Here is a 21070-nt window from a genome sequence, read left to right on the forward strand (position 1 = left end):
TTATACAAAAATTAGCTCAAAATAGGCCAAAGACCTAAATATAAAAGCTATAACCATGAAACTCTGAGAAGAAAATGAAGGCAAACGTCAAGATTTTCATGGTAGGTGGTATTTTCTTAAACCTTACACCCAAAGCACGAGTAACGAAAGAATACATAGATAAACGGGCCTGCCTCAAAATTATACTTAGTCAAGAAGTTGAAAAGGCAGTCTGCTCAATGGGAGAAAATATTTGAAAACCACGTATCTGGTAAGGGTTTGATTTCCATGTTATATAAAGAGATCATACTAGTCAATGATAAATAGAGAATATACTAATTACTCCAGCAAGCATTAAGAGGACATAGGTTTTGTTATTTAAGGTTTTAGTATCCAAAGGTTAAAGTGTACAAAAGAGAAGTAGATGTATTATCCCTTAGAAACAGTGTTACAGACGAATGTTAGGTTCCAATGCCAGTGCACAAAAGTTAGAGGCATGACCATGCTTAACAGCCTTTGATGGTGGAAGGAAGGTTAATAACAGTGATGTAATGCTCACAATCAACAAAGTAGTACTTTGTTACTTTTTTAAAAATTTTACTGCATAAACAACAGAGCAGTAAAGGAGATAGTAAAGTAAAATGAACTGTCAACTACTTTTTCCATGTTCATTGGTAGTCTTTGTTCATATTCTTGCTTATTTTGGGTATTTGTAATGCCAGTGAGGATAGATTTTTAAATTCTGTTCTTTTACTTCATCATAAACACTTTTTCATTTTCTGGTCTTGAAACTAATTTTTAATTTCAAATCATTGCTCCTTAAAATAAAATTTTGTTACTTTTCCTTATTTTCTGATTATAAAAGCAATGTGCCCTCATTGTTTAGAGTTAGATATTGCGGTCTGTATGGCCAAGAAAGTCAAGACCCTTATGATTCTATGCCGAGAGATGTCCACTGCTGATAATTTGTGAAACGTTTTTCTAGACTTTTTCATACTTTTGTTGGTCAGAAAGAGAGAAAACTATTGCCACCTCCAGGTTAAGGGATCTCACTGCATAGAGGATAGCAAAGGGCATAACAATGCCAGCCACTAGGATGAGAGTCCCAGCCCACTCTGTGGTTTGCAGGTGTCAGCGTCACCAGTCAAAGCTGGAGTCATCACAGTACTGGATGGAACAAGGTTTACTCATACAGAGAAGATATAAAGCAAGGTCAGCTTCCCTAGTGCTTATTAGGTCCCCCATGCCCAGGGGGTCTCCATCCACAGTCAAAGAAATGAGATGAACCATGCTCTTACCTCTTGTTGCTATAGTGGAAGGACACCATTTCCTGCAGGGGTGAGACAGGTGCGATAAAATGTAAATACTTAGCCAGACTATCTCTAGTGTATGTTTACTTATGCTTGGGGCAAAATGGGGGAAGTCTATGCGGGTGGTAACTGCTGGAAGATATGTTTTACCTCGAGGCACTCCCTTCTTATCCCTCCTGGGAGCCAGGCCAGCAAGATCTCAAGCTTAGTGTTTGTGGGCTACTGCAAAAGGCAGCAGACTGTGCATGGACCCTGACTTGAGCACTTTTCTGTATAAATCCTTGGTTGCCTCATAAATATGTCAAGCAAAACTTGAACAAAACAACTCTTACTTCACACCACCAGCCATCTTCCCTAAATCTTCTGTTTGGTCTTTACCACCTCACTTAATTCCCAGCATTTCAAGGTCAAGGTTAAGGTTATCCTTGAATACTCTCTTCATTAGACTCCTATATCTATCTATTTTCACAGTCTGTTCATCTTATTACCTGGACAATTACAGTCACCTTCTCAGTATCTCTGCTTTCCACTCTTGGTCTCTTACAATATTATCTCCATATGATTGCCAGAATGATATTTTTAAAACAAAAGACATACCTCTGCTTAGAACCTAGTGGTTTCCTATTAACTCCAGAGATAAAAGTCAGAATCCTATATTGCCTTACCTTATTGTTTTTATCTCATTGATAGTTTTGTACCTACCTCAGCATTCTCTTTTCCTTTTTCCTTTACTGACTACACTTCTGCTTTCCCAGCTTTTCTGTTTTTTATTGGCATGACTAGCATATCAGGACCTCAGGGCCTTTGCATTTTCTTTTCCTTCAGCCTTGAAGTTGGTTTCTTCCTCTTTGGACCCAAATCAAGTCTCTTCCTCAGAGAGAGACCATAACTTAGCTGAGTTTCACCTTATCATACTTTCCTTTAATTTTGCCCTGTTTGGTTTTATTCATAGCATCTATGAATATGTTTACCTGCTATTTGAATTACCACACTAGAAAGTAAGACCCATGATATAACTGGGTTTTGTTTAGGTTCTTGATTATGCTGCAAAAATGAATTTCAAGAGCACATCAGGTTAGTTAGGCCAATAATTTATTAAGGCAGGGAGGGAAGAGAAATGGGAGAAAATAACAGATCGTGGGTCCCGGGTAGAGAGGAAAGGGCTGAAAAGTGATAAAGCTGGCTGATTAGGGACTACAATTTCCCATTATAGATCATAAAAGCCTAGCTTTTACTCGCGTAATCCAGGCAGGGGGACATGGTGAGAGCAGAGCACAAGAAGGCAAGAACAGGGGTCCAAAGGAAGGAGAGCAAGAAGTATCAGGACAGAGTGAAGGCAAGAGAGAGCAAAAGGCCTTTGCACTTGCTTTTTATTTAAACCATTAATTATTCCACCCTTTTGCTAATAGAAGGGGAGGAGTCTCATCTTTTTGCTGTTTTGATTGATTACCCCACCCATCAATCCCTCAGGAAGGCCCAATAATAAAGCCTCTGGAGAATGTTCAGGGTTTTTCCTGGCTTCGGGAAGAAATCTTGTTCTGAATTGGATTTCTCGTGAGAGTCTAACAGCGGCCATCTTGGGGTTATTGATGTCCATGTGGACTTCTTGCCAGGTTCCAGATCCATTTATTGATTTCCTATCTAGCCTGCTTCAATGAGAGCAAGTTCTTGTCTTTCTTCAACTGTGTTTCCAGGGCATAAAATTATATGACTAATAGGTGTTCAGTAAATAACTTTCAAAAAATGGGTTACTCAAATGATCTATAGCAATTGCATTTATTCGTGTGTCTGTCTGTGTGTCTTTTGTCTTTTTTTGTCAGTCCTAGTCTGGTTTGAATTGAGAATCAATTCTGTTTATGCCTCTAGTTGTGTTGTTTTTGTAACTTTGGTTTCAAATTCCTTTTTTATCCAAGAGAGATTTGTTTTTATTTTCACATTTCTGTATTTCAAGTTTTGTTGCATTGTGGTGAGAGGATGATTTATATTATTTCAATATGGTGGTAATGAATTGAGTTTTTTGTTTTGTTTTTTAAATACTCATTTTTTCAAATACTCCCCTGGACACTTGAGAAGGTGGGAAGGCTGTGCAATGCATTCTCTTGTGCTTGCGGTAGAGGATTATTTGGATCAACATTTATCATGGATTTTTAATCCTTATTTATTTTGATCTAATTGTTTTGTATGTATTTCGCAATTATGTCACTATTGTTGATTATGTCGTTTGTCATAATAAAGTGTCCTTGTCCAATTTAATGTTTTTTTTCCCTTTTGAATTCAGTCTTTTCTGATACTAATGTCCCCACCTCAGCTGTCACATTTATATTTTCCTGTTAAACCTTTGCTCATTCCTTTTTCTCTTATCTTTGTTTAATTTTTTTGTTTTTCATTCTTTTTTAACCTTTTAGTCATTTTGTTTTTGATGGAATAGGATTTTATGTAAGTACTTAAGTTATTTATCTCATTTTTTTATTTTATTGTAATTCTGTAACATGTATTTGGATTGTCTGAATCCATTCTCGTTAGTCTAGTGGTTAATGTGTAGCAGTAAATCATCTTAAAATGCTTTCTTTCCAACTCAGAAACAAAGTACTATTTGTTGATCCCTTACTTAAATTATGTTATGAGTTTTGTTTTTTTTCCCCTCTCTACCTCAAGTATACTCCATTATTCCTTATCTGGGCTGCTGATTTCTGTAGTTTTATATCTTACCAACCTGTTTTCCTCCCTGCCTTCTCTCCTTCCCTTGCAATCTACACTCCACTTATACTAAATTTGTGGGGTCTATTATGCCATTCTCACCTAATATTTAATCCCTTGATCATCTATCACTACTGGAAATTTTCCTCATATGCCTTTAACTCTCATCTGCACCTCCCCTTTGTTGTTCACAGGCAACCACTGACCTGTTTCCTGTACTAAGTATTTGGGGCTAGGGGAGGTCTTACTTATTTTATTCAGCATAATTACTTTGGAATTCATCCATGTTGTTATGTGTATCAGTAGTTATTCTACTTCTTAGCAGTCTCCTGTATGGATATGCAATTTAGTTATCTAGTCACTTCTTGATGGGTTGTTTCCAGTTTGGGCTATTACAAATAAAGCTTCTATGAACATGGATGTACAAGTCTTTTTATGAATATAAGTTTTCATTTCTCATAGATTAAAACCTAGGAGGAGAATGGGGGCATCAAAAGTTTGATAAGTGTTTAACTTTTTAAGAAGCTGCCAAGCTGTACAAACAAATTGGTTGTACAATTTTACATTCCCACCAGCAGTGTATGGTAGTTACTGTTTCTCCACATCCTCATCAACTCTGTTATAATCATCTTAGCCATTCTGGGTGTGTGGAGGTCTCTTATTATGGTTTCAATTTGCATTTCCCAAATATTAATTAGTTTGAGCGTCATCATGTGTTTATTTGCCATTTGTATATCTTTGGTGAAGTATCTGTTCAAATACTTTGCCCATTTTTTAAAAATTGGGTTGTTTGCTTATTGAGTTGTGAATACCTAGTGAATATTCTCAAATTAGTCTTTAATCATATGATTTGAAAATATGTTCTCCCATTCTTTTTGTAATATTTTTCAAAGAGCAAAAGTTGTGGGGTTTTTTTGTTGTTGTTTTGGGTTTGTTTTTTTTTTCCATGTTAAGGTTCAAGTTATACATTTTTGTTTTTTCTTTCTACAATGTCTAAAACACTGCTAATGCTACCCAGGGTATCTTTCATCTCTTAACTTAATTTTGGATTTTTTAATCTTCCCTGTCTATTTGTATTTATTCTTTCTCTAGCTTTTTGAACATATAGAACACAATTATAATTTTTAAAAAAATTTGTAATTACTGGGTTTATTTCAGATGATTGATTTTCCTCTTTATATGGGTCATATTTTTCTGCATGGTGATTTCTTTTTTTCTTCCTCACTTATACATACATGTCTTATACATAGCCAGTATCATAGGACCTATGGCATTGTATTAAAAAATTTATTTATTTTTAAAGTCATCTTGTTTATATTTGTATGTCTTTCATCATTAGAGAGGTTGTACCTTTCTAATAATGTTTGGATTTCTCTTGTTACACACACAGTTCATAGCATTTCTGCATGGTAATTGTTTGTTGTTGTTGTTTTTAGAGGTTTCCAGGGGCAGGGACCTTATATGTGGCACACTGGCGCTCACCCACTGAGCCACATCAGCTTCCCTGAGTTGGTTTTACCATTGGTTTTGCTTGTTGTTTTTCTTTTTTTAGGAGGTACCTGGAACCAAACTGGAACCTCCCATGTGGGAGACAACTCTCAACTGCTTGAGCCACATCTACTCCCTATGTGGTAATTTTTGATTGGATGTCAGACATTGTGGATTTTACCTTCCTAGGTGCTGAATGTTTTCATATTTTTATAAATATTCTTTAAATTTGTTCTGGGATTCAGTAATGATACTTGAAAACAGCTTGAAACTTTTTGAGCACTGCTTTAAGATTTGTTAGACAAGACTAAAACAGTGTTTACTTTAGGGTTATTTTTTTTACCACTATTGAGACAACGCTTTTCTGAATGCCTGGAGAGTTATGAGATTTTCTAGGCTGCCTGGTGAGAGGAGAACAGGCACTATTACCAACTCTTTGTGAGTGCTGGGTTCTGTTCACCTCTCATCTTTTCAGGCTTTGTGTAGTTTCCTCTGTTGTATGTACAAATTGATACTTTGCTGAATACTCCAGGAATCCTCTACAGATTCGCAGTTTTCTCTCTATGTAACTCTCTTCTTTCAAGTATTATACCCTGTGAACTCTTGCTATCTTGATCTCCCTAAACACTTGCCATTTTCTTAACTTAGTTACCTCCACGTGAGGTCCCATCCCAGTGCCATGGCTTGGAAACTCTCAAGGCAGAAAATTCAGGAAACCATGGGGCTCACCTAGTTTGTTTCCCATCTCTCAGGGATCACTGCCCTTTGTTTCCCTTAACCGTTTGTTTTAGTTAGCCAAAGGGGTGCTGATGCAAACTACCAGAACTCTGTTGGCTTTTATAAAGGGTATTTATTTGGGGTAGAAGCTTACAGTCACAAGGCCCTGGCGAGTCCAACTCAAGGTACCATAAGGTTCTTTCTCACCCACAGTAATTGGCCATCTGTTGAAGTAAGGTGGTAGGTGATGTCGGAGGTTCAGCCTTCCTCCTTCTTAAGGCTCTGTGGTCCCTGTGTCTTGATCTCAGCTGTAAGCTGGCATAAGGCTCTACTGTCTCCTTGGGGCTCGTTTTCTTCTGGGGTTAGCTGCTCTGCTCTCATCACAAGGTCAGCTGTAGACTATTAGGCTCGTCATCTCCTTCCTGGGACCTCTGCTGTGTCTAATGAAGCATGTATCTGCTTCTCTGTGTGTCTACTTCTTTGTGAGAGTTTGTTTTATAAGCCCACCAAGGGGGCTGGGACTCAAGGCTGACTTGCTCTGTAATTACATGGCAGAAACAAAGGCCTAATCAGAACATAATCAGATTGCTCAGGTGAATCTAATACAAAGTGTTGTCATGCCCAGAGGAACAGACCAGTTTACAAACAAAATCTATACCTTTTTAAAAATTCATAAATAATATCAAACTCCCACACCATTGTATGTGTGTTTTTGTACAGTTTTTGTTGTTTCAGGAAGGGATGGTAAATCTGGTCACTGTTGCTTCATCTTGGCTGAAAGTGTAAGCCAGTTAACCTTGATCTTTACTTTCTTGAAAAATTTCTATGTGCCTGTGATTCTGTGATTAAGCTTAGACATCCAAACAGGAATTAAATTTAAAATTTTTAAAAATAAATGATACAAAGTGGACCTAAGATTTGGTGGTGCTTTTTCTGATTTGCTTGGAGTCCTTCGTATTTTGATTTAAAAGCAATCTTTATTTTTTAACAAGTCACTTTTTAATCTCAAGTATATGTTGGATGAATTGAGCCTCAGAGTCTCTCTTAACCCTTTCAGAAGCAAGACAACGAAAAGCAAGTAGGCTGAGTTATGAATTGGACTTTAAACTAAAAGTGCCCACATTTACCTGGCATACCATTATTGTGGAATTGGCCTTTCTGATTTATCCATTCTTATTCTTTAAGGCTACAAATTCTGTGCCTTTAGAAATTCATTATAATTTTGTAGCAGTTGGTCCAGTAAGTCAGTTTCTCCATGTGTTTGAGTGTGTGTTGTGTTGTGTGTGTATGTGATTTTTTTTAGGAGGTACTGGAGATTGAAACCGGGACCTCATACTTGGGCAGCAGGTGCTTAACCACTTGAGCTTACATCCACTCTCCTCTCCTTATTTTTTGTTGGGCTTCTTTTATTTGCGTTTACACCCACCTCAGTCATATTTGCATTGCTAGCAGGTGTCCAGATCCTATGGAGAATCAACCTCTGTAGCAATAGGTGGAGGAAGGAAAGAATAAGAGTAGATGTAGGTGGATTTGTATGCTCACTCCCAAGAAGTCTAGGGAGCTCCTGTCTTAAGATGTTGCTTTCTCTGTGATTTAGGCATGTGAGGATATTCCACCAAGAGTTACCAGAGTAGTGGCGGCAGCATTAGGAGAGGTCTGATGTTTGAGGAGTCTTAGAAGTCTTAGGTGTTTAATAACTATCATAAAGGCTGAAAGAGCAAGTTGAATTTTTCTTGATACATCCGTTCATCTTTGTCCTCTGAATAAAGATCTCTTTGGCTTTTAATAATGAAATCTAGTGTGTATTTACTCTCCCCCTTTTGTTGCTGTAGATAAATATTCTTCCTATATCTTTGTCCAAGTTTTTGGTGAAAATATACAAATATGAAATTCTGAGAGTTCATCTCCCTTCACACCATCATTATGAACATCCTTGGGATATAATTACATACATTCTTCTACATATGATAGCAAACTGTCCATAGATTGGTCTTGGTCGCAGGTGAGTCCTTTTCACAATTATCTGAATGTTAAGGTGGCTTATTGTAAGTATATACATAGAAAGCTAAGTAGTTATCCACACTTCCACGTGGAAGAGAACAGCACAGTGTAGTAGACTGAACCAGAAATACTGACTTCCAATGCAGTCCCATTTACCTGGGAACATTAGTTTCCTCATTTACCGTCTACCTCATAAGGTTATTAGGCTGAAATGAGATAATAGATGTGAAAATTCTTGATAAATTTTTTGGAGCTACACAGTTGTTGAGTACGGCAGTTAGTAGGCTTTTATTATTATTATTTTTTAAAGATGTATTTTTTATTTATTCCCCCCCTCAGTTGTCTGCTCTCTGTGTACATTCACTGTGTGTTCTTCTGGGACTGCTTCCATCCTTATCAGCGGCACCAGGAATCTGTGTTTCTTTTTGTTGTGTCATCTTGTTAGTGTCAGCTCTCCGTGTGTGTGGCACCATTCTTGGGCAGGCTACACTTTCCTTTATGCTGGGTGGCTCTCCTTATGGGGCGCATTCCTTGCACTTGGGGCTCCCCTATGCGGGGGACACCCCTGCATGGCAGGGCACTCCTTGAGCACATCAGCACTGCGCATGGGCCAGCTCCACACGGGTCAAGGAGGCCGGGGTTTGAACCGCGGACCTCCCATGTGGTAGACGGACGCCCTATCCATTGGGGTGAGTCCGCTTCCCAGTTAGTAGGCTTTAAAAATCAAATCTCTATATGTGATGCTGATTCTGCAATTGACAAATGTAAAACTTCAATAAATAAGATTTTTGTAATAGTAGGGCCTATATAGACTTTCCTTAATTTTGGTGTGTTTTTTTTTTTTTTGCATGATATATCAATTCTGTCCTTCCTTTAGTTCCTGTATTTTAGTTCTCAGTTCCTTTTACGACTGTTCATGGTTTCTATAGTATAACTTGCCATCTTCTGCCCTACTTCTACCTTTAGCCCCTCAAAAATCCCTTAGATTGGTGTGTATACACCTTCACATTAAATGAGGAGAAATAGTGTGAGGGCGTATTTTTCTCTTTCCCCCCTCTTTAGTAGTAGATTCTCTTTCTAGTTAAGGTAATTTCCAAGATTAGGGTACATTAACCCCAATGATAAAAGTCCTATTTGTTTAAAAATGTTTATTAAAATACTAATTTCTAATAAGTACTCATATATGCAGGGATTTGTTCTGATAAATCCACACCATTTCTTTAAAACTTAACTCATAGCCATAAAATGCATTATTAATTTTATATTCTTTGTGTTTATGAGGAAATGTACTTTTTTTAAGAATACAGAGAGAATAGAAATTTTTTTTTGCTATTCTAAACTTAATAGCATTTTGTTGGGCACTTACTGACTGAAACCGTGAGTATGAAATTTGTTGTCCTATTAAATTTGGATTCCATAAGTATAGGCTGGTGTTAGTCATCTCAAGCCTATTAAATTAAATAGTATTTATTAAGTAGACAGTCTCCGTTACTAATAGAGTGATTATATTTGAACTATTCATCTCAGCATGGATTATCTTCATTCTCTCTGATATAGTTAAGTAATTATAATCTGTAAATACAAATATATTCTCCAATATGTAGTAATTATATTATTAATTCTGCCATTTATGGGTTGATTTTGACATTAAAACTGATCTGTGAAATTATCATTGATATGGTTGTTGCAAGATTGATTTCACATTTCTCAGTTTTTACTTTTAAGATTTCTATGAACATTTGAATTTACTAAAACTTTGTATCAGTTAAGAAATTCTAAGATCTTCCTTGTTATTTTCCTTTTTTATGTGCCTCCTAAAGACAGATTTTAAGGGGAGTGGCAGGAGGTTTTGGACTCGATGAGTTTCCACCGAAATGTCGGAGAAGTCAGGCCAGAGCACGAAAGCAAAGGATGGGAAAAAGTATGCAACACTCAGTTTATTTAATACTTACAAGGGTAAATCATTAGAAACTCAGAAAACCACAGGTGAGTAAAATCAAGTGACGTTTATATATTTGTCATGTTTCTCATGATTTTGTTTTCACAGTAAATGATATGACAAAATTGCTCCTGTTAGGATTTTATTTTTCCCTGTTTGTCAGATAGCAGAAAATGAGTAAAAATACATGGTACTAAATGGGAACCTCAGTCAGTGAGGCTATAGGCATAGAGGTATATGAGAGCAGGTATTTACCATCACTTTTATTATGGAGTATATAAGTCCTGTGTGGTTTTTTAAAATTTGGATATCTTGAGCCTAGTGTGAAAGTGAAAACTAGACCATGTGTCATACATTGGCAGTATCTGTTAACAACATAAAACATACTTATTTTCTAACATTCTAACTTTGAATTTGAAATAGATCTCCTCAAAAAATTTTAAAGCCAGCACTCAGTGTTTCCATTTCCATAGTGTATGGGTTACACTGTTAGAATTTTTGAAGTATATGTTCATTAGCTTGGTTGTTTATTTTGATATTTCTTTATTGGTTTACATTTCATGTGTGTGTAGCTTAGTTTAAATTTTCTTATCTTAAAATATTAGAAAATAATGTCTGTATTGTTTAAAGAATAAAATGGATAATACAATATATGTTCTTAGGAAGTTGATGTTATTGATTTTTAGTTGCAGCTCGACATGGATTACAAAGTCTCGGAAAAGTCGGTATTTCACGGCGTATGCCTCCACCAGCTAACCTCCCAAGTCTCAAAGCAGAAAACAAAGGCAATGATCCTAATGTGAACATTGTACCGAAAGATGGTACAGGGTGGGCATCAAAACAGGAACAGCATGAAGAAGAAAAGTGAGTTAAAAGTATATTAAAGAATGAAATCATTCTCCTTTTTCTTAGGGAACTTACGTTTGAGTGTCTGCTATATACTAGACATTGTGTTGAGTATCTCACGTCGTATAAAGTTTTTTATTATCTAATCCACTTTTGATTATTTTTCCCTTGGAGTGGCTTTAGTGGCAGTATATCCATTTGTCAAGGTAGAAAGATGACAGTTGCTAATAACATTTTTTCTTATAGCCTTTGTCAGACTCCATTGCCATATTACCCCCAGACTCCCCACTTCCTCCCAAATGAGACATTCTTTTATAATATGATTAGTTAGGAGTTGATTCTGTTAAATAAGCTCTGTGATGACAAGAATTTTTAATCTCTTTGGCTTACTAATATCTCCAGCACTGAAACTATGACTAGTGCATAATAGGGGTTCAAATAATACTCATTGCATGAATAAACAACAAGAAGGCTGGGATAGAATTAATAGTGTCCCTCTTAATCATCATTCATTCACCACATATTTAATTGAATACCTTCTATGTATCATGCATCGTGCATGGTTCTTGGTTAATTGAATGACCAAGTTAAATAAGTGATAATTTAAAAATATAAGTTCAGTCATTGGATACTTAATTTTTTTTTTTTTTTTTTTGCCTATATCTGTTACCAGATTTCTATAAAACTTCTTATAAAGATGTCCTGTTCTCTGCTTATTTGGTATTGTAGAATTATTTTATAACATCAAGTCAATTATAGGTGTGACTATTAGAAATTTATTCCATTTCTTAAGTCTTAACTACCTTTTCCTTTTTAAGCATTACCTCATTGCGTGGATTGAATATAACTGTAGGTCCTTTTAAAATATCATTTACTCATGCAAGGGATCAGACGGTTATGGTTACCTCTTTGATTAATAGTAATAAGTACAGTGGTAAACCTGTTGCTTGCTAAATGAGCTTGCTTAGCTTTATTAGCCCATGGCTAATCCCATCGGTCCAGACTGTATGTATGCATATACTGTTATTTCTAATTATAAATGTTGACTTGTTTAAAACCTTTTCCTGGAAGCTGTGCTCAATAAAGGTTTTTTTGGTTTTGTTTTTTTTTTAAAAAAAAAATAGGGTAAAAGCAATGCTGTCTTCTCTTTGGCAGCTATCTTTAGAAAACGGAGATGAAAGGAGACTAAAGCAGCCATAATTCATGTGAAAGAATGTTACAGAAGAAAAGTGTCGAGGATGAATTTATGAATAGCCAAAATAAGTTTTATACAGATTTTCCTTAAGAATAATATTTATTTAAATATATAATATCTGAAATAATGGATTCATATTTTTTTTAAGAACACCAGAAGTGCCACCAGCACAGCCAAAACCTGGGGTTGCAGCTCCCCCAGAAGTAGCACCTGTTCCCAAATCATGGGCCAGTAACAAGCAAGGTGGGCAAGGAGATGGTAAGTGGACATTAGCTGGGAAAACTGGTTAGGCTTGGATAGTTATTGAACAGCCATGAAGGAGAAAGGGGTAGATCTGTCATATTTTGAAGCAATCTTAAGCTCTAAAAAGGAGTCTCTTTTTAATCTCTTAAGCTAGTTTCAGTGGTAAGGCCCATGTGTGAGGCACTTATAAGGATTAATAAAGGAGTCTTTAAATTTTTCATACTGATACCCTCTGGCCCACACTATTTTATCTTCACCTCTCCATGTTCAGACAAAGCCTATAACTTCAGCTTTTAGAGACATAAAAGTATTCAAACATTGCATATTCATCTTCTCTTGTTTCAAACATCCTGATTTCCTAGGTGGAGAAAAGCTACAGAATAGCCGTAAAGCAGAGTAGCTATAATTCTATCCTCCCTTCTCTCAAGGAATGACGGAATCTCCAACAGAATGTAATTTTCTCACTTTGCAAAATATGTATCATAAATAAAACATTCTATGGAGGAACCCACTCTTGGTCCTCAAGCTAATAGGATTAGCTCTTTGGAGTTATAAAACTATAAAAATAGATAGGCAGGCATGTAGGTAGATGAGTCTATAGGTGAATAGTGAGGTATGATCAGTATCATGAAAATTAAAGGAAAAAACCATGAATGTATTTTAATCTCAACTTGATACTTGTGGTGTTTACACGCAAATTATATTTTGGAAGAATGGCTTGAACTGATTCTTAAAGTTATTAGCAAAGGAATTTTACTTTTTTTTTTTTTAGTGGAGTCATAATAAAAGAGAAACAGAAGTAGTGAAATTCTTCCCCACTTGCCTGATCATCTTAAATGAGTTCTCTGGAACAGTATCTGGCAGATTCCTTTCTTAGATTTTTATCTCCTCATGGCTGTTCATTAACTTTTCAAGGGCTCTAGATGTATTAAAAAGTTGTGAATATGAAAAGTCATCATTGAAGAGCAAAATATTATAAGACAAAGACAGTGAGCTCTATCCTGGGAGGGTTATTTGGATTATATTCAGTGTTATGGTTACATTTAATATATTTTTAAAAACCTATAGGAATCCAGGTGAATAGTCATTTTCAGCAAGAATTTCCCAGCCTGCAGGCAGCTGGAGATCAGGAAAAAAAAGAAAAAGAAGCAAACGATGACAATTATGGACCTGGACCCAGTTTACGCCCACCAAGTAAGAATACTTTTTTATATTTCCATCATTGTAATGTGGTTAATGAGTTTATATAAAAATAAATGTGAGGGAACAGGTGTAGCTCCGTGGTTGAGTGCCTGCTTTCTATGTGTAAAGTCCTGGATTCAATCCCCAGTACCTCCTTTAAAAAAAAAAGTGAATTCTACTACTATATTGCATGATTTAGTTGTATTTTCGCCAGATGTATTAGTTATCTGTTACTGCATAACGAACTTGGTGGCTTATAAAAACAAATGAGGGAGTGGGTGTGGCTCAAGCGGTTGAGGGCATTCTTCCCACATGGGAGGTCCTGGGATTCTGTCCCAGGTTCCCCCTAAAAACAAAAACAAAACAACAAGTGAACAAATGAAAAACAAACAACAACTCTGGGGAGCTGGTGTGGCTCAGTGGTTGAGTGCCAGTACCTTAAAAAAAAAAAATTGAACTGAACTTAATGATTTTACATACTGTCTGAGAGTCAGAAATCCACGTGTGGATTAGCTGAAGGTTCTGACTCAGGGACTCTCACAAGCTTGCAGTCAAGTTCTCATCCAAGGCAGACTTGCCTGGGGCTGAAAGACTCTTGATTCCAAGCTCACTTTCATGTGGGCCTCAGTAGGGCTGCTTACAACGTGGTTTCCCAAACTAAGTGATGAGAGAGACGGACACACATTCCCCTAGTCAAGATGGAAGACCTGCAGTCTTTCATTACCTAATCTTGGAAGAGACGTGCAGTCACTTCTGCCATATTTTATAGGTTGAACAGACCAGTCTTGGGAGCACTAGGAAGGGATTACAGAGGGTGTGAATACCAGGAGGTAGAGATGATTGGGGGCCATCATGGAAGCTAGCTACCACACAGGGTTGCCTCGTAATACCTCTTTATCTCGTTTATTTAATTGCTTAATAATCTCTTCTAATATAATTACTTAACTCTACTGAAAAGCATTGCTGTCAACCCTCCTGGATTATAGAACTCCAACTTGCCTTCTTTCAGGAAACCTCAGTTATTTTACCTGAAACATGACCATCTGACGTATGGACCAAATGAGAACAACGGTTTTAATCTTTATATCAGATATTGGTAGAGCTTAATGGAAAAGTTCTAATATTCTCTTCCACCACTCCACTATTTACTTGTGTGGTGGTACCCTCAAGTACATGCTTTCTGCTCAGGGTGCCAATGCTCTAGAATACCTAAACACCTTGAAAGCATTAGACAGCAGTAGGCACTAGATTATACTTTCACTGTCCCTTCACTCTGCTAGCTTGCTTGCATTTTCTTGAAATGTGCTTGATATGGTTTCATTCTTTTCCGTGTTCATATTTTTCTCCTTTCTCTTCATACCAGATGTTGCTTGTTGGAGAGATGGTGGTAAGTCTGCTGGCTCACCTCCATCTGATCAAGATGAAAAGCTCCCTGGTCAGGATGACAACACAGCTGGAACATCAGAACAAAATGATATCCTCAAAGTGGTAGAAAAAAGGATAGCCTGTGGTCCACCACAAGCTAAACTGAATGGACAGCAACCTGCCCTCACTTCCCAATATAGAGCTATGATGCCTCCTTATGTGAGTATTAAATAAGCTGGCTAGTTAAGAGGTTCTTAATCTGTGGTTCAAGGGGAGATTAGAATGAGTTTTCTTTCTTTATTTTCACTAATGTCCAGCTGGAAATTACAATTTTCTTTTATTAGGAATGTAGGAGACAAATTACAGGAGTATCACCAGCACCTGTGACTTTATTGTTAATAGGAATTTTTATGTCACATTACATTGTAGATATGACAAAATACTGTTTATACTCAACATTACTTCAAAATTGTTAGTTTATTAGACCCACAATTAAACTGGCTTATTATTTAATGGCTTAATAAAGAAGCATATGCATTACTATATCACAATTTTAAAAAAATATTGTGGTAACAGATACAAATAATATAATTGTTTTCCTTTGTAATACTATGTGTTTTAGATAATTTATTTTAAAACATTTTTTGAAAAGAGTCCATAGGCTTCACCAGACTATCAAAAGGGATCATCTGCAGAACAAAAAAAGTTAAGAATAGTGTATCTTTAATTTTTTTTTTTTTTTTTTTACTTTTCGTTATGGAAAATCCCAAACATATACAAGAATAGAGATAATAGTTTTAATAAAACCTCCCCACCCAGTATCTACTGTCTAGCATCAACAATTCAATTTGAGGTCAATCTTATTTAAACTATTCCCCACCATATCAGATTACTAAAGCATATCTTGAGATGCCCCTGCATCTGTAAATATTTTAGGATGTTTTTCTAAGAGATAATAACCCTTGTGGATTTTTTTTTTTAAATCTTCACACCTAAAAAGAAAACGCATTCACTAATATTCTCAGATATCAAGCCAGTATTTCAGTTTCTCCAGTTGTCTCAAAGAATCTTTTCTATGGGCACTTCTGCTTATCTCTTATGTATTTATTTGTTTATTTTTAACAGTTTATTTGTTGTCCTGTTTCTCATACTTGAATTTCTCTGATTCCATCTTTTCATTTAATATATTCTTCTGGCCTCTGTATATTTCCTATATATTAGTATTTTGATCCAATGCCCTCATTCATTTGTTTGCTTTTAGCCTATTGTGAAGTTATATGACAAGGCTAAACTAATTTATATTTTTGAGAAGACTGTTAATCATATAGATGAAGAACTAGATCATATATTTATTTTGTTTGTGGTTTAAATTCTATGTATTCGAGTTCAAAATGTATTTACTATTCCTTCCTTGTGCTATTTACTTAGCCATCATAAGGTAGAGGAGGGAAATGTTTAAATACAAGTACTTGTCTAAAAAAAATTAGCTTTCTGCTAATCTGACCTTGAAAAATGCTTTATATGCAATTACTTATCCCTTAATAATTTTCAAATTGTGCTTACAAAGACCCCTGAACTTTCATAAATAGGGGTGGGATATAACAGGGTACATAGCAGGGAAGTTCAAGTGGGCTTCATTCCCAATTTCCTGAATGATTTATTTGACAAAGTGTTATACTAATTTTAAAACCACTGCTACAGGGAAGCGGGTATAGTGCAGTGGTTGGTTACCTGGTTCCCCTATACAAGGTCCCAGGTTCAATCCCTGGTACCTCCTAAAAAAAGTAAAAGAAGAAGAAATAAGACAAACCACTAGTACATATTGTGAATTTAAAGATTGCTTCTACGAATAATTTTGTGGCAAATTCTAAATTTTAAGCATTTAATAAGACCATATTAAATTAAACTCTTTATGTCTGAATGATGAAGAGAATTTAACACAACTTTTTTAATGAACTTTTGCCTCCAATAATGTATTCCTGGTTTCAGTACAGACATGATGCAACTGGAAATTATCTAGGGTATTCCCTAAACAGAAAGCTTCCCCAGTTAAGGTTCAGCTGCTGCTTAACTTAATTAACTTTGCTTTAACCCTACTTGGAAGAAATTTCTAATATAGAAAACATAATCACCTAATTATAGCCTTTCTTCAAGTATAAGGTAATTTCCTTATCTAACATAGAGGTTTTTTTGTTTTTTGTTTTTGAGAAGAACTAATCTCTTATATTTTAGGATACAAATTATATATTGAAGGTAACAATACTATTTCATATTTTTTACATAATTTGGCCTGTATATCAAGCAAATAATGGTAAACATAGCACCCCTTGACACTTCATTGTTTCCAAATTTCTTGGTGGTATTATTTATCTTCATTGTCTGTCTTACATCTTCCTCTAAGTTTAGCTTCTTAAAGTCAAGAGAGCATCATCTTGAACTGCTTGGGCCTCATTTTACAGTTATCTGTACAGTAGTTTGACTCAGAATTCATCTAGACCCTGACCTTAGGAAAACTCCAAGTACCCTCACTGTCCACCTCCTCCTCCTCTGAGTTATGGACTACTCTTTACTTTGATCTAAACAGAGTACCTCTTCATGAACAAGTCTGTCCCCAGCTAGTATACTCCTGCTTTAGGGTAAAGTCACCTTATTTGCCTTTCAAGTATTCTGACTTGATTAAGGCTTTGCAATTTTCTGAGAGGTATGTGTATTTTCATTTTAGTTTAGGTTTTCATGTCAATACACAGTCATTTTTAGGTAATTTTTTTAATGGAATAGCAAGTTTTTTATATGATGCACTTTAGTTATTAGTTAATGTAAAAACTTGGTGGAGGCAATGGTTTTGTAAATGACTTGTTGCTGAGGGTAAATGTTGATCCAAACCAGCAAGTAAAATTAATTATTAATAGTTCTATTTATTTGAATAACTTATAGCTATAATTTCAGACTGAGTTGGTTTGGTTATTATTTTATAACAGGGTTCCTAAATTTACCCAAAAAATTGTGTTCCCTTTATTCAGATGTTCCAGCAGTATCCTAGAATGGCATATCCTCCTCTACATGGCCCCATGAGATTCCCGCCTTCTTTATCTGAAACAAACAAGTAAGACTATTCTAGTCTGCAAGGCACATATATGCTTATTACAGTTTTCTGGTGATTGAATGGATTGTAGTGGTTGATTCATTTTTTTGTCCTCAAAGCGAATTTGCATTAACAAATGACTGTCAAAATCTTACTCAAACAGAGTGAAAATACTTCGTTCTTATGACTTTGCATTAATTGGCATAACATTCTGAAAACTGAAATCGTGGTCCTATAATTCTGAGACTTGTTTCTCCCTTCTTCCTTTCGTGATGGTATTGACTCCTTAATTTTTTTCTGCCTTATGTTTTATCTTAAGGTTACATATTTGGAGATTTTTTTTATCCTTTAGCATATATTTGTTTTGTTTTAAATCTTTGAAATTAAAAAGTCCTGTCAACTATTAAATACTAAACTGTATTATGTAGTCTATGTATATAATTTTTAATACAAATCAAAATTTTTTTAATGTCTTGGAATTAAAAATCTAATGTTGAATTGAAATGAGCTAAGTCCCAATCTTTTAATATTCTTCTAATGTAGTACTATTAAAATTTTGTATCTTTTCTTCCCATAACCTATTTTTCATTAGAGGCCCTCGAGGAAGAGGCCCACCTCCATCATGGGCCTCTGAGCCTGAACGCCCCTCCATCCTTAGTGCATCCGAACTGAAGGAGCTTGATAAATTTGATAACTTAGATGCTGAAGCTGATGAAGGTTGGGCAGGTAAGAGGCAAAATTAGTTAAGTGGTTTTAGTTGCTAAATACTCTGAAGCAGTCAATCTGAGTTTTTCTTAATTATATAGGTGCTCAGATGGAAGTGGATTATACGGAACAACTAAATTTCAGTGATGATGATGAACAAGGAAGTAGTAGTCCTAAAGAGAATAGCAGGTAAGTTGTGATAGCTCTTACTAGTAACAGTATAAATTTGTTGATACAACATCAGCCATGTATTTAGAAAGGCTTAATTAATAGACATTTGTTCCTTATCTATAGATTTTCTACATTCTCTGCCCAAGGAGTTTTACTGAGTTGCAGGGTGATTAATAAGCCAAATTAATCAAAGAATTAGCTCTAATCAAAGAATTAAAGCTTGCTGTGTTTGAAGAAAGTACATGTAAAAAAAAAAGATTTTAGATGCTTAGCATATGGTTCAAGGTGTTAAAATAAATCTTAGTTCGATTTCTTTTTCATTTAAATGGTACCTCTGATATCACTCATTTGCACGTAGGATGAGATTTCTTGGGTGGGAAGGAGAAAAAATAGTGGGATTATATTTCTTTGCCAGGTTATTTGTCAAGTGTGAGCATCTGAGTTTGACAACTTCTGCAATGGATTTTATGCCTTCTGACAGTAAACTGGACCAGCTCAGTTACCAATACATTATAGAAACATAGTTTATGTTTTCTGTGTGAGTGAATTAGCAGAACTGGGTCACAAAAGTGTCTCATTCCTTGATAGATTTTTTTCTTCTCAAACCATACGGAAATATTTTTTATAGAGAGAAAATGCATTTACTTATGATAACAGTCTTACTTTGCTTTTTTATTTTCACTGGGTTTTGATCCTTCAGTGATGATCAAGGTTCAAAAGCCGCTGAAAACTCTGAAAACCGAAAAGAAGCAGATGAAGTTTGCAGCACTAAATCATCTCAGATACCTGCCCAGCCAGTAGTAAAAGGTCCCTATGGGAAAGGACCTCCATTTAATCAGGTTTGTTGGTTTCATAGAGATCCTTGTCATTGTAGATATTATTGATGAATTATCTTAAAATGGTTGAGTTGGACTGGAACTTAGAAGAAGGGAACTATATATTTTTTCTTGAATATATGTATAACTGAAACATAATTTTTGTTGCAGTTTTTTGTTTCTTATAATGGCTTAGTCATATCAAAGCGGAGGTATAAAGTTATTTTTCTAAACTAAAACTAACATTTCTGAACTACTTTATGGTTACAGAGTATTTATAAATCCTGGTCAGTCTTTGTGTTTTAAATTGTATATTATTTGAGAGCTTCACATAGGAATAGAGAAATTCATTTGGAAGAATTTTGCAAAAGAAGGGACATATGAGGGTGATAGATAAACTTGATCCCACTTGTAAGATGGTACAGGGTAGCAAGAGCTGCATTACAAACTGGGAAGGCAAAGGACTTACCTTGAGTCCACTTAACTCTTGGTAAGGAATCATAGTATATTTATTCAGTGTGTGTTTGCTAAATTCATACGAAGGAGAGGTAAAAGAACCTGTCCCTTTGGGGAGCTAAAAGTGGTACCTAACTGTCTATGAAAGAAAAAAAGGCCACTAAGCACCAGTTACAATACAGTGTGGTAAGTGCTGTGATAGAGGTAGGCACATAGTAAGTTTTTAGAGAATTCAACCTATTTTTTTTTTTTAAGGTTTATTTTGTATTTATTTCTCCCCCCTCCCCCCCCCAGTTGTCTGCTCTCTGTGTCCATTCGCTGTGTGTTCTTCTGTGACCATTTCTATCCTTATCAGCGGCACCAGGAATCTGTGTTTCTTTTTGTTGTGTCATCTTGTTGTGTCAGCTCTCCGTGTGTGCAGCACCATTCTTGGGCAGGATGCACTTCCTTTCACGCTAGGCGGTTCTCCTTACTGGGCACACTCCTTGCGCGTAGGGCTCCCCTATACGGGGGACACCCCTGCATGGCAGGGTACTCCTTGCACACATCAGCACTGCGCATGGGCCAGCTCCACATGGGTCAAGGAGGCCCAGGGTTTGAACTGTGGACCTCCCATGCGGTAGACGGACGGACGCCCTATCCATTGGGCCGAGTCTGCTTCCCTCAACCTATTCTTAGAGTAGGAATTAGCCAGTAAACAAAAGGAAGAAAGCTATTCCAAAGCACATCTGCAAAGTTAGAAAGTATGAGCCATATTCAAGAAATTCTAAGTATTGACTATGGGGGAGTGGTAAGAACCAGTTAAGTCTTGTAAATTATAAAAGGGAGTTTGAAATTTATTCTTTTTTTATTTTAAGAAATTTTTTTCTCTCCCCCCCT

General features: G+C 36.0%; 1 protein-coding gene across 19 annotated transcripts in view; it reads left to right on the forward strand.

Annotated features, from left to right (window-relative positions):
• Positions 1-21070, forward strand: part of PRRC2C (proline rich coiled-coil 2C) — an 89274-nt gene that overhangs the window by 11246 nt on the left and 56958 nt on the right. For 11 of the 19 annotated variants that reach the window (XM_058310111.1, XM_058310124.2, XM_058310123.2 and 8 more), the window contains exons 2-10: positions 10013-10178; positions 10818-10995; positions 12321-12430; positions 13484-13609; positions 14961-15181; positions 17983-18065; positions 18637-18770; positions 18851-18938; positions 19621-19759. In XM_058310111.1, coding sequence (XP_058166094.1) covers positions 10067-10178; positions 10818-10995; positions 12321-12430; positions 13484-13609; positions 14961-15181; positions 17983-18065; positions 18637-18770; positions 18851-18938; positions 19621-19759 — 1191 coding nt within the window. In that variant the 5' untranslated portion in view covers positions 10013-10066. The remainder of the gene's footprint in view (positions 1-10012; positions 10179-10817; positions 10996-12320; positions 12431-13483; positions 13610-14960; positions 15182-17982; positions 18066-18636; positions 18771-18850; positions 18939-19620; positions 19760-21070) is intronic. The other 8 variants (XM_058310113.2, XM_058310118.2, XM_058310126.2 and 5 more) reach the window with 6 other exon arrangements.

Source organism: Dasypus novemcinctus, chromosome 13 (genome assembly GCF_030445035.2).
Source record: "Dasypus novemcinctus isolate mDasNov1 chromosome 13, mDasNov1.1.hap2, whole genome shotgun sequence".
Lineage (NCBI taxonomy): Eukaryota > Metazoa > Chordata > Mammalia > Cingulata > Dasypodidae > Dasypus > Dasypus novemcinctus.